The sequence below is a fragment of the Calonectris borealis genome, chromosome 6 (genome assembly GCF_964195595.1).
Source record: "Calonectris borealis chromosome 6, bCalBor7.hap1.2, whole genome shotgun sequence".
NCBI lineage: Eukaryota > Metazoa > Chordata > Aves > Procellariiformes > Procellariidae > Calonectris > Calonectris borealis.
The window spans coordinates 2,346,195-2,359,276 of record NC_134317.1 but is presented as its reverse complement, the minus strand read 5'-3'; the positions used below and the strand labels follow the sequence as shown (position 1 = coordinate 2,359,276).

The 13,082-nt window shown below is 41.8% G+C and overlaps 1 protein-coding gene across 1 annotated transcript in view; it reads right to left on the bottom strand.

Annotated features, from left to right (window-relative positions):
* Positions 1-13,082, bottom strand: part of NEB (nebulin) — a 143,446-nt gene that overhangs the window by 69,863 nt on the left and 60,501 nt on the right. The window contains exons 54-70 of the mRNA XM_075152645.1: positions 12,702-13,013; positions 11,443-11,646; positions 10,989-11,093; positions 10,788-10,895; positions 9,275-9,586; positions 8,361-8,564; positions 7,911-8,015; positions 7,710-7,817; positions 6,685-6,996; positions 5,800-6,003; positions 4,937-5,041; positions 4,129-4,236; positions 3,260-3,571; positions 2,652-2,855; positions 2,067-2,171; positions 1,459-1,566; positions 188-499 (exon numbers count right to left, since the gene is read on the bottom strand). Coding sequence (XP_075008746.1) covers positions 188-499; positions 1,459-1,566; positions 2,067-2,171; positions 2,652-2,855; positions 3,260-3,571; positions 4,129-4,236; positions 4,937-5,041; positions 5,800-6,003; positions 6,685-6,996; positions 7,710-7,817; positions 7,911-8,015; positions 8,361-8,564; positions 9,275-9,586; positions 10,788-10,895; positions 10,989-11,093; positions 11,443-11,646; positions 12,702-13,013 — 3,228 coding nt within the window. The remainder of the gene's footprint in view (positions 1-187; positions 500-1,458; positions 1,567-2,066; positions 2,172-2,651; positions 2,856-3,259; positions 3,572-4,128; positions 4,237-4,936; positions 5,042-5,799; positions 6,004-6,684; positions 6,997-7,709; positions 7,818-7,910; positions 8,016-8,360; positions 8,565-9,274; positions 9,587-10,787; positions 10,896-10,988; positions 11,094-11,442; positions 11,647-12,701; positions 13,014-13,082) is intronic.

Genomic DNA, 13,082 nt, shown 5'->3' with positions numbered 1-13,082 from the left:
TTACACCTCAGGCTAAGGACTGAGAAAATAAGATTAAACATAAATTTCATGATAGAATATTAAACATTTCACCTCTATCAACATGTCTGATGCAAGCGACTAAGGCATATTATATATCTTTTAAAAATTGTATTGTACAAGACCCAGTATATTTAATTATGTATTACAAACTTAACAATTTACTCACATCACTTTGTAGATCATAGGCCTTCCTGGCATGGATAACATCATTCTGGTCCGGCAGACAGATCCACTGATGCAGATAGTGGCGGTAATCAATATCACTGACCAACTCCTGACATTTCTTGGCCAACACGATGCCCAGCATGTCCACTGGGCTACTGAAGTGTGTCTTTGTCTTCTCAAAGGCTTTCTTGTACTCCCTGTCACTCTGGATCTTGGCTACGTGCATCGACCACATCATCTTCGGGTCATCCTCTATGTTACGGGCCCCTATGTGGTGGCCAAGCTGCTTGCGATAGCCTTCTTTGTATTTGTACTGAAATAAAGTATATCCATATTCACATAGTATATTTATAAATCAATAAATAATTCACACAGTTTAACATAATCATTAATATTTTGTTTAGAGAAAAATATGATTTAGATCTTTCTACTGTTTTATTAATTTTCATATAAAAAGGATTTTTGTTACCAGTATCATTATCTCTGATTTTTTATAAACTATATCACACTTTCAATTAACTAAACATTTAATGTCACATACTTACTAACAAGATTAATATTCCATATTCTTTTACTATTAAGATTAAAATGTAAAGGTTAACTTATTTTAAAAGCTTATTACAAAACACCTTGATGAAGATAGTCTGAGTTGGTCTTAATGCTAACATATTAAATATCAACCTTGATAGAAAAACAAGGAGCATAAAAAACTGTTATCCTCTGTCTCTTAGTGATGTTTTCTCATCCCAGAATCAAAACCTATCATAGTTGTTGCATTTTTTTTCCCTGTTTTTGTATTCAAACATCTTGAATTTCAATATGACACTTCAACAGAACTATTTTTCCCTCCACAAAAGACAACAATTTAGAACTTTTAGAATTGATTTGATATACTACTATATCTATTTTGGGGAGAGATTTTAAAGTATTTCCTATTTTGAATCAGAAATGAATTTTACTAACTCTAGCATAGACTTGTACACCTTATTGATCATCCTACTTGAACATCCATGGACATCAATGGAACTATTACAGGGGGCATAGAAATAATCCTCATATTATTTTCTTTATTCATTATTGTGATATATACCTCATGCATAAAAATACTGGCTATCCATTCCTTTCATGTACTAAAGGCATGCAGTAGAATCACTGGATTTCAGTATTACCTATTCTATAAACTTAAGATACTACATTAACAAACAATGGAACAAACATTCTGATTCTTTTCCATTACCAAATCCATACAGACATGATAAAAAACCTGCTTACATCACTGGCAATCTCTCTGGATGCTCTGGCAGCTTGAATAGGAATGGCATCAAAACGCAAATCATGACCCTTCTTCTTTGATTCCTCCAAAGCCAGTTTGTACATTTTCTGTGAGAAAAATATTCACATTTTTGTTTCAAAAACAAAATTACACTTCAGCTAAGCACATCTGTGTAATAAAACAAATTAAGTCCCTAAACAATATTGTTAATTTTCAGACAACTTAAATATCTAAACAAAGCTCTATCTTCTCTAGAAAATAGAAAAATGCAGATTTCAAAGATCTTGTACTTGTATTGTAGATGCTTGGAAACTGGAAATCATTTAGGGAAGGCAAAGAAAGGAATATTCTAAAAGTTAAAATATTTATTTCCATACCTTGTTATAGAAATTATTTCTCATTTATGGCAGATAATGTATTTTAAAAGCCCAGTTAGATACCCAGAAGGTAAATTCTGGCGAAAGAACAACTCTGATCTTAGCAGTGGAGCTGGCAATTTGTGAAACTAAACAACTTGACAATATTATAATATTAATTAAAAGCAGAGATGACAAAATTGTACTTGTCAGAAATCCTTTAATTCTCTCAACTCTTCAATTTTACTCACCTGACTGTAGTTTAGTTGGTTTTGTTTAGCTAACAGGATTTCTGGTGTGTCAGGCATGACATGAACCATGGTCTTATCTTTATTCCATGCTTCAGTGTATAAACGCTAAGAAAGAATACAGGAAGAGATTAATATTGCATTCGAAAACAAGTTAGTATCTCATTAATCAGGTAAAACACAGAGCATACTAGGTAAAATTATAGGAAATATAGCATGGATAAACGGTTATGTATTTAATCAGGTAGAGATACCATTATTAAAAAGAGAATTTATCTGAGGAAATTTAAAAACACTTAGAAAACTGCCACATCATTACTTAAGAATAATGAATAAACTGAAGCATTATTACTGCTCACTGCACAAACATGTCAAGAAAAGATTAAAATGTAATATGCAAAATACTGTGACAAAGTTGAGTCTTCCATTACATGGCCTAATAGTTTTGATTGAAATAAACAGAGCACACTATTTGAAAACACATCATCTCTGAACTTCAGCATTACTTGTGATCATTTTATTTCTAGGCCCGTCTCCAGGGTTTAGGCGGAGACTGCTGACGTGTTACCTAACCAAATCAAGGCTCACCTTATTCATCGTCTCTGCATTCTGCTTGGCTAAGACCATCTCTAGAGAATCAGTGACACTAGTAAACTTGATTGTGTCCGGAGGCTGCCGGTATACTTTCTCACTCAAGATCTCTCCTGCCTTCTTGGCTTTTTCAACTTCCAAGGAACCAATTGGGACCCAACCAATGCCCCGCAACCATTCAAGGTCAGACTTGTAGCAGTGCTATTACAAAAAAAATACACAGGTTATTCTAATAATAACAATGCAATTTATACGGTGCATCTTTTCACAGTTAAGTAACCTCACTATCAACTTTTAATTCAAATACATTCAAAACCCTAGAGAAAATCTTAGAAAAAAATAACTGCATTTCATCTACATTAAGAGTGAAACCATTATCCAAGTTTCACAAAATGGCAAATAGCCCAATTTCTGGAATTACAGAATTTAATTTAAATATCAATTAGTTAACATATCCTATTGGAGATCTGACTTTCAATTAGCTATGAAACTTAAAAATAAGTCTTGAAAATTTGGTTCTACCACATTGGTATGTGATGGCCTGGTCCACCTATGTAAAATATCACATACATTCTTCACCAAAAATTAAATCAAAAAGAGCTTACATCACTCTGTAGATCATAGGCTTTTTTAGCATGGATAACATCATTCTGGTCCGGCAGACAGATCCACTGATGCAGGTAGTGGCGGTAATCAATATCACTGACCAACCCTTGACATTTCTTGGCCAACACGATGCCCAGCATGTCCACTGGGCTACTGAAGTGTGTCTTTGTCTTCTCAAAGGCTTTCTTGTACTCCCTGTCACTCTGGATCTTGGCTACGTGCATCGACCACATCATCTTCGGGTCATCCTCTATGTTACGGGCCCCTATGTGGTGGCCAAGCTGCTTGCGATAGCCTTCTTTGTATTTGTACTGAGATATAAATCAAGACATTATATTTTTATATCACCTCTAAATATTAGTTACTCATATCAAATATTTCTAATAATAAACTCCCCAAATTTCTCTATAGCCTACAGTCAAAAAAACCAAACTGTCAAAGTAATTCTGGTGCTCATAACATGGATTCTCACATTAAATTTTTGAGATGAGTTAGAACCCTAAATAGAGATACTTAAGTAAGTTTTTTTGAAAAAACACTCTTCCCCAATATTAGTGAGAAATAATCCTCTCCTTATTAAATATATTTAATCCTCATTAAATATAATAATATACATACTATTAAAATTTAATTAAAGATATAGGTTTATGAGCTATAACATTAACATGATAGCAGCATTATATTGTCCTTATAATTGTAAAAATGTTGAGAAGTTAAGTCTTTAAAAGTATATAATAATTTGCTTCCAAAAATCTATTATTTGAGATCTCCGTTTAATTGAAATGCCTTTTACAGAATCCAGCTGATAACTTTCAGGTTGCAGAGATCAGATGTCACCACACAAAGAAACAAAAAAGTAGTTTCTTACATCACTGGCAATTTGCCTGGATGCTTTAGCAGCTTGAATGGGGATAGCATCACTTCTCAAATCATAGCCTTTCTTTTTGTCTTCTTCCATGGCCTGTTTGTAGAGTTTCTAGGTGAAGAATTAAACAATGGGATTCATGTAAGTAAGTTCCATATATTACATTCTATGCAAAACAAACTGCTTGTAAGTAGAGCACATTTAAAAAATTGTGTAGAGATTTATTCTAACCCAGCTTTATCTAACTTTCTTAACCCAAAGCCCCAGATCAGTAGCTGATACAAATTCATATCTAAGGAAGATCTTTACTAAATACATTAGCTGATGATTTTTTTCTTTCAATACTTTAAATAACATAACACTGACTACAATTTTAGAGATAAAATATTCTTCTATACAAGTGGAGTAAAATGTACTTTTTAAAGCCACCTCTTACTGATGTGAATTTATTTGCCTAAAGTAACATTGAACACTGGGATCACTGCTCTTCAGAATTGTGCTGGAAATTACTTTTTTGGTATTTCCAATGCTGGAATTAATTTTGTGCCTTCCCAACAGTATGCATGCTGGCAGAAATGACCCCCAAAAATTCACTGGAGACACACAACTTCTCATGGAATTTATTCTCAACTGTTGTGTGTATGCACTACTATACAAATATGCAAATGATGTTTTTAAAGTCACAATTTTGAGGATAAATATTGGGGATTACTTAAAGAAACTGGTGGTATCATCTACATAACGTTTATCAGAATACTGATGATCCAGCCATGAAACAGACCAGTTACATTTGGAGAGCTTACACACTCACCACACTGTAGTTTTGCATGTTCTGTTTTGCCAGTGTGATTTCAGGTGTGTCAGGCATTATGTGGATTTGTGTCTTGTCTTTATCCCAGGCCTCAGTATATAAATGCTGCAGGAGAAATAACGTATGTTAAAGGAGAAAAAAAAGGGTGCCTACTTGGAGATCTCCTAAAACATAAGAAGAATTACAAATTACAGATCTATACCCAAAGTCTAAAAAATCCTTATTCCTTATATAGCAACAACATTTTATATTCACTCCTCTAGATACTTAATGTCCAGGTTAAGAACTAGTAACCTAGAAAGAATTCCGTTAAAAAAACAATGTTTAGAAAAAAGGCACAGAATGCTAATCAGACACACAGAGATCTAAACTCTAAGAACAAAGCCTGTTTGACAGAGGAAATCGTTTTATTGACATAAATAGGATTGAGATCAGGGCCACAGATTAAGCAAAACTCTTGCATTTTAAGTACTATGCCAAATTGTTTAAAATGCAGAAATTTCAAGGACTGCCCTAAAACAAGTAGTTTATTAATTAGTAGATTACTAGAAAACTTGATAAATTACTAGATTTATTAGACAAATTGCTGTATTAAAAATTAGATGAAAGTTAGGTAACACATTACTAAATACACAGTAGAGTATGTTGAAAGCTTTACAATTGGTAATTCCAATTTAACTTGGTAACTGGGAAGGTATTATTAAATTAATATTATTAAATGCTGAATGATTACCAAGTATGTAACTTACACTTTTAAAGCCTCACTGTGCTGAAATCTCACACAGCAACCACACATCTGTATTTCTAGTCCAAGGGTTTAGGCAGAGACTGCTGACATGTTACCTAACCAAATCAAGACTCACCTTATTCATCGTCTCTGCATTCTGCTTGGCTAAGACCATCTCTAGAGAATCAGTGACACTAGTAAACTTGATTGTGTCCGGAGGCTGCCGGTATACTTTCTCACTCAAGATCTCCCCTGCTTTCTTGGCTTTTTCAACTTCCAAGGAACCAATTGGGACCCAACCAATGCCCCGCAACCATTCAAGGTCAGACTTGTAGCAATTCTATTACAAAATACAAAGACAACTGTCTCATTAATATTGCCAGTTAAAACATTTCATATATGCAACTAATGCTTACTTTCTGTAAGTTGCCTTCTTCCTAGTTCAATCTGCAAAACAATCTCTGTTAGCAACCTAGATTCAGACCCTCATCTGTCTTCAAGAGGTATCATTCACCCAACAACATGTTGGGTAATGGGATTAAAACAAAAGCCTGAAAGTCAGTATAAACTTTTCCTGTAACATTCGTTCCCAACAAATAAATGATCACCCACTAAGAACAGCAGGTCTTAATTTAAACCATTTTTTCCAAGAGAGAACAAAGGAATTCTCTCCACTAAAGTCATGCAACTAAAAAAAGAAGTCATACTAGGCAATGTCCTCTTTATACGCAGTTAATGTCCATATAAAGGTATTAAGATTGTCTATTATGAAGGATTATATGCAGCTAATTCTACTATTCGGATAACTGATTAGCTGTATATAAACCTTCATAATACTCAATCTTCCCTACACACAGATTCATTCACTCCTAAAAACCTTATGTCCTTGCTTGGAACAGGTAAATCAAAGCACAATGTGAAAAACACTATATAAGAGAGACAGTTCAAGCAGCTTCTATAGTTTATATTCCAAGGAAATTACATAACTTTAGAACTCCAAAGCGTATCACCAAGTACTCACATCACTCTGTAGATCATAGGCCTTCTTAGCATGGATAACATCATTCTGGTCTGGCAGACAGGTCCATTCATGTAGATAGTGGCGGTAATCAATATCACTGACCAACTCCTGACATTTCTTGGCCAACACGATGCCCAGCATGTCCACTGGGCTACTGAAGTGTGTCTTTGTCTTCTCAAAGGCTTTCTTGTACTCCCTGTCACTCTGGATCTTGGCTACATGCATTGACCACATCATCTTCGGATCATCCTCTATGTTACGGGCTCCGATATGGTGGCCAAGCTGCTTGCGATAGCCTTCCTTATACTTGTACTATAAGCAAAAAAATGTTCAGTGAGTTTTAGTTTAGTTTTCTTTATGTCCCTAGCAGCCCCTATGGCACAACCTCTAGAGAACTTAGTATCTGAAACCACAGAGACATTAGAGTGAGAAAGTGTTCAGCTGATGAACTGCAGTGTACAGCTACAAAAGGATTCACATCTGCCTGAAATGACTTCCACATTTTCGAAGAAACTCCCTGGCCTGCATACTAAGAGCTACTACTCAGTGACTGAGAGTAAAAAAAGTCTCCAAATTATGGCAGCAATACGAAACGTCTGAATTTCAATAAATATGCCCTACATAAAGATTCAGTTAGTGACCTTCAAGCACGATAGCCAAACAAACTACTATTCAATTTATTCAGGAGATAAAAACTGGAAGAGCATAGAGACAGACCTGTTGCACGAGGAGATGCTGCCACAAGCCCAGCAGGGACGCTGCTTTGGATTATGTCCATCACCCAGCTCCCACAATTACTCTCTCCACCATCTACAAATTACCTTGCAACACCGCACACCCATAACATGCAGTGACAGCTACAGGCAGACCCTCCAGAACCAACACGTTTACAGACGAGCTGAATGGTAGGGACAGGTAAGAGCTGGGTCGCCTCCATCCGGCTAACGTTGCAGACCCTGGGCTTTAACTGCAAACACCTGGAAACTGCCCGGTAGGGTGTGCCGCCAAGGCTCCTGGGTACTCACATCACTTGCAATATCTCTGGAAGCTTTGGCAGACTTGATAGGAATGGCATCGGCCCGCATGTCGTAGCCCTTTTTCTTCTCCTCCTCCATCGCAAGCTTGTACAGTTTCTGAAACAAAAAAACGCATTCTCCTCAAACAACATTTCTACCCAGGCCACCACTGTCCAGGGACGGACACTGAACCCCGGCTCAAACACCCACCTCACTGAAGTTCACTTTGTTCTGCTGGGCTAGCAAAATATCAGGTGTATCCGGCATAATGTGAACGCTGGTTTTATCCTTCTCCCAGGCTGACGTGTACGAGCGCTGAAAAAATGAGTGCAACATGAAATAAGATCATGCAAGCACAGGGCAACAAACTCAAACAGCAAACTAGCTCAGCGAACTGAAGCAAGCAGCCTCTACTTTGCACCGACTCAGGAATGCCTCTTCTTGTCCCAAAACTTTAGAACGCTTCACTCTTTTCCACACTGCACCCTATCACTGCTCCAACCACACAAAATAGAATTTGATCTAAACCAAGGAACACAAATCCCTGATGCAAGAGGACGCAACATCTCCCTCGCAAAACCCCGGCCCTGGAAGCAGAGAGCCCAACGTCCTGGGAAATGCACTCATTTCCTCCAGGTTGCAAACACAAGGAAATCTCACTTGGTTCATAATTTCAGAGTTGTGCTTTGCCAGAACCATAGGCATCGAGTCAGGAATGCTCGTGAATTTGATGGTGTCCGGGTGTTGCCGATACTTCTTGTCACTCAGGATGAGGCTCGCCCTCTTATTCTTCTCATCGTCCAGCGAACCACTTGGGGACCAGCCAATGCCCCTCAGCCACAGAAGGTCGGACTTGTACACATTCTGAAAGGACAGGCAAGGACACAAAGCACCTCAGCAACCGCCTTGCTCCGTGCAACCACTCCTCCTACCTGAGGAGCAGGCAAGCTCTGCCTACCAAAACACATTCCCCTGCCTCAACCCACCAGCCACCACAAAAGGGACTCCCGTTAAGCTCAGCTCCCTACAACCTCGCTCCCCATGCCTACAACAGCACAAGCAGGTGCCAAGCAATCCACAAAGCCTTCCCACCACAATCTTCTGCACAAAAGCAGATGGGAAAGACTTTCCAGGGAAGACTTCCCAGGAAAGACCTGCCCCGTTTGGCAATCTCCAGCTGGCAGAGGCATGGGAGGAGCCTTACACCTCATCACCTAACGCTCTTCATACCATTCACCACTGCACGCATAGCTTGCCTCTGCCCACTGTCGGTCCTCCAAAAGAAAGTATTTGACTCCTTTGCCCTTCCCCTGCCATACAGAACTCCAGCCACCTGCAGCAACCCCCGCCCCCGCAAAACGCTCAAGGCAAGACAGGACTCTTCTGTGACCCCACACAAATTTCATCTCTGCCCATCACGACATCAGCTCTCAGCAAGATAGTACGGCCACAACACAGTCTCGGTCTCCCCGAAACAGCCTAGCCTTATGCTCCCCACCCGGACCTTCTCCAACAAAGGAACAGAACACAAGAGAGACTTCTGGTTTTCACACAGCCAGCAAAGAATAACTTACATCACTCTGAAGGTCGTACACTTTCCTGGCTTGTACTACATCGTTCTGGTCCGGCAGACAGGTCCACCGATGCAGAGGGTGCTTGTAATCAATGTCGCTCACCAACTCCTGACATTTCTTGGCCAACACAATGCCCAGCATGTCCACTGGGCTACTGAAGTGTGTCTTTGTCTTCTCAAAGGCTTTCTTGTACTCCCTGTCACTCTGGATCTTGGCTACGTGCATCGACCACATCATCTTCGGGTCATCCTCTATGTTACGGGCCCCTATGTGGTGGCCAAGCTGCTTGCGATAGCCTTCTTTATACTTGTACTGCAGGGGTAAAGAAGCTCAGTAAGTTTCTGACCAGCAGTTCGCCCTTCTGACACTATTCTATAGCAGCGCCTGTGAACAAGCACTTTGCTAATGGAGCCTGGCAAGATCAACACGTGAAGAGGCGTCTAAGCACAACATACCCCTGCTGTGTCCTACACTTCCGTCCCACCCCACGCCTACACTGGCCCACAGGAGGCACATGGAGGCCCAGACGGCAACTCCAACCAAGCCAGCTCAGGAGCCAGGAGTGATGCATGCCAGCAGGCAGGGTCTCCACACGACCTAAACGTCCCCACGGAGAGGCCAGCTCAGCACCTGGGATGCAAAACTTGGGGAAAAACACCAGACTGCTCCAGCAGGCAACCTGGGCCTCATCCTGCACAGTCCTGACTGCACTCACCCACACAGCCCACAGCGGCTGACTCACTCCACTGCACCAGGCTCTCCTGCACAGTGCTCAGGAGTCTTATTCTCCCAGCCACGTGCGTGTCCTCAGCTGCAGACCCACAGCCACTAAGCTTGGGAAGTGACAAGGGGCAACACGACACTTTTTCCCTTGCCCCCTACTGAAATGTCAAGTTAGACTGAGGAGAGATTGAACCCGTCTCCTTGCAGTAAGGGAACAAACCTGAACTACAGAATCTTACATAGGAGAGTAAATTCAGCTCCTGCAGAGCTAAGCCCTGAAAAGATACTCTGGGGCACAGTAATGACTGGCCTACAGTGACTGGACATGCACCCAGTCCAGACGGAAACGATAAATGCCCCGGTCGTAACACAAAACTTGGTTTGGGTTTCCTGTCCTAATGCCCAGCTCAGCTGTGTACCTGCAACATCAGGGGAGTGCAGACTGGCAGAGCGGAGGGCAGCCACCACCTCTAAAGTCCAGTCTGTTGCACGAGGAGATGCTGCCATAAGCCCAGCAGGGACGCTGCTTTGGATTATGTCCATCACCCAGCTCCCACAATTACTCTCTCCACCATCTACAAATTACCTTGCAACACCGCACACCCATAACATGCAGTGACAGCTACAGGCAGACCCTCCAGAACCAACACGTTTACAGACGAGCTGAATGGTAGGGACAGGTAAGAGCTGGGTCGCCTCCATCCAGCTAACGTTGCAGACCCTGGGCTTTAACTGCAAACACCTGGAAACTGCCCGGTAGGGTGTGCCGCCAAGGCTCCTGGGTACTCACATCACTTGCAATATCTCTGGAAGCTTTGGCAGACTTGATAGGAATGGCATCGGCCCGCATGTCGTAGCCCTTTTTCTTCTCCTCCTCCATCGCAAGCTTGTACAGTTTCTGAAACAAAAAAACGCATTCTCCTCAAACAACATTTCTACCCAGGCCACCACTGTCCAGGGACGGACACTGAACCCCGGCTCAAACACCCACCTCACTGAAGTTCACTTTGTTCTGCTGGGCTAGCAAAATATCAGGTGTATCCGGCATAATGTGAACGCTGGTTTTATCCTTCTCCCAGGCTGACGTGTACGAGCGCTGAAAAAATGAGTGCAACATGAAATAAGATCATGCAAGCACAGGGCAACAAACTCAAACAGCAAACTAGCTCAACGAACGGAAGCAAGCAGCCTCTACTTTGCACCGACTCAGGAATGCCTCTTCTTGTCCCAAAACTTTCTAACGCTTCACTCTTTCTTTTCCACACTGCACCCTATCACTGCTCCAACCACACAAAATAGAATTTGATCTAAACCAAGGAACACAAATCCCTGATGCAAGAGGACGCAACATCTCCCTTGCAAAACCCCGGCCCTGGAAGCAGAGAGCCCAACGTCCTGGGAAATGCACTCATTTCCTCCAGGTTGCAAACACAAGGAAATCTCACTTGGTTCATAATTTCAGAGTTGTGCTTTGCCAGAACCATAGGCATCGAGTCAGGAATGCTCGTGAATTTGATGGTGTCCGGGTGTTGCCGATACTTCTTGTCACTCAGGATGAGGCTCGCCCTCTTATTCTTCTCATCGTCCAGCGAACCACTTGGGGACCAGCCAATGCCCCTCAGCCACAGAAGGTCGGACTTGTACACATTCTGAAAGGACAGGCAAGGACACAAAGCACCTCAGCAACCGCCTTGCTCCGTGCAACCACTCCTCCTACCTGAGGAGCAGGCAAGCTCTGCCTACCAAAACACATTCCCCTGCCTCAACCCACCAGCCACCACAAAAGGGACTCCCGTTAAGCTCAGCTCCCTACAACCTCGCTCCCCATGCCTACAACAGCACAAGCAGGTGCCAAGCAATCCACAAAGCCTCCCTCACCATCTTCTTAGTCTCCCCAGGAAAGACCTACCCCGTTTGGCAATCTCCAGCTGGCAGAGGCATGGGAGGAGCCTTACACCTCATCACCTAACGCTCTTCATACCATTCACCACTGCACGCATAGCTTGCCTTTGCCCACTGTCGGTCCTCCAAAAGAAAGTATTTGACTCCTTTGCCCTTCCCCTGCCATACAGAACTCCAGCCACCTGCAGCAACCACCCCTCCAAAATGCTCAAGGCAAAACAGGACTCTTCTGTGACCATAAAGGACATCCCCATGGAAACTTTATCCCTGGCCATTCTGGACAAAATCTCAGAAAAAGAAAGCTGCACTGCTGTGATCTCTTATGAATTGTAAAATGAGAAATTTTCTAAAAAGCCCTGGAGGAGAGAGGTTGAAATTGAAAATTTTTGTTCAATACAGACACAGGGGTAATGGTTTTGAAATTAAAGAGGGTACATTTAGATTAGATATTAGGAAGAAATCTTTACTGTGAGGGAGGTGAGACACTAGAACAGACTGTCCAGGTAAGTAGTGGGTGCCCCCTCCAGTCAGCTGGATAGAGCTTTGAGCAACCTGATCTAGTGGAATGTTTCCCTGACCACAGCATGGGGGTTGGAACTAGATGATCTTTAAGGCCCCTTCCAAGCCAAACCATTCTATGATTCTATGATTGTATGATTCAGCAAGATAGTACGGCCACAACACAGTCTCGGTCTCCCCGAAACAGCCTAGCCTTATGCTCCCCACCCGGACCTTCTCCAACAAAGGAACAGAACACAAGAGAGACTTCTGGTTTTCACACAGCCAGCAAAGAATAACTTACATCACTCTGAAGGTCGTACACTTTCCTGGCTTGTACTACATCGTTCTGGTCCGGCAGACAGGTCCACCGATGCAGAGGGTGCTTGTAATCAATGTCGCTCACCAACTCCTGACATTTCTTGGCCAACACGATGCCCAGCATGTCCACTGGGCTACTGAAGTGTGTCTTTGTCTTCTCAAAGGCTTTCTTGTACTCCCTGTCACTCTGGATCTTGGCTACGTGCATCGACCACATCATCTTCGGGTCATCCTCTATGTTACGGGCCCCTATGTGGTGGCCAAGCTGCTTGCGATAGCCTTCTTTATACTTGTACTGCAGGGGTAAAGAAGCTCAGTAAGTTTCTGACCAGCAGTTCGCCCTTCTGACACTATTCTGTAGCAG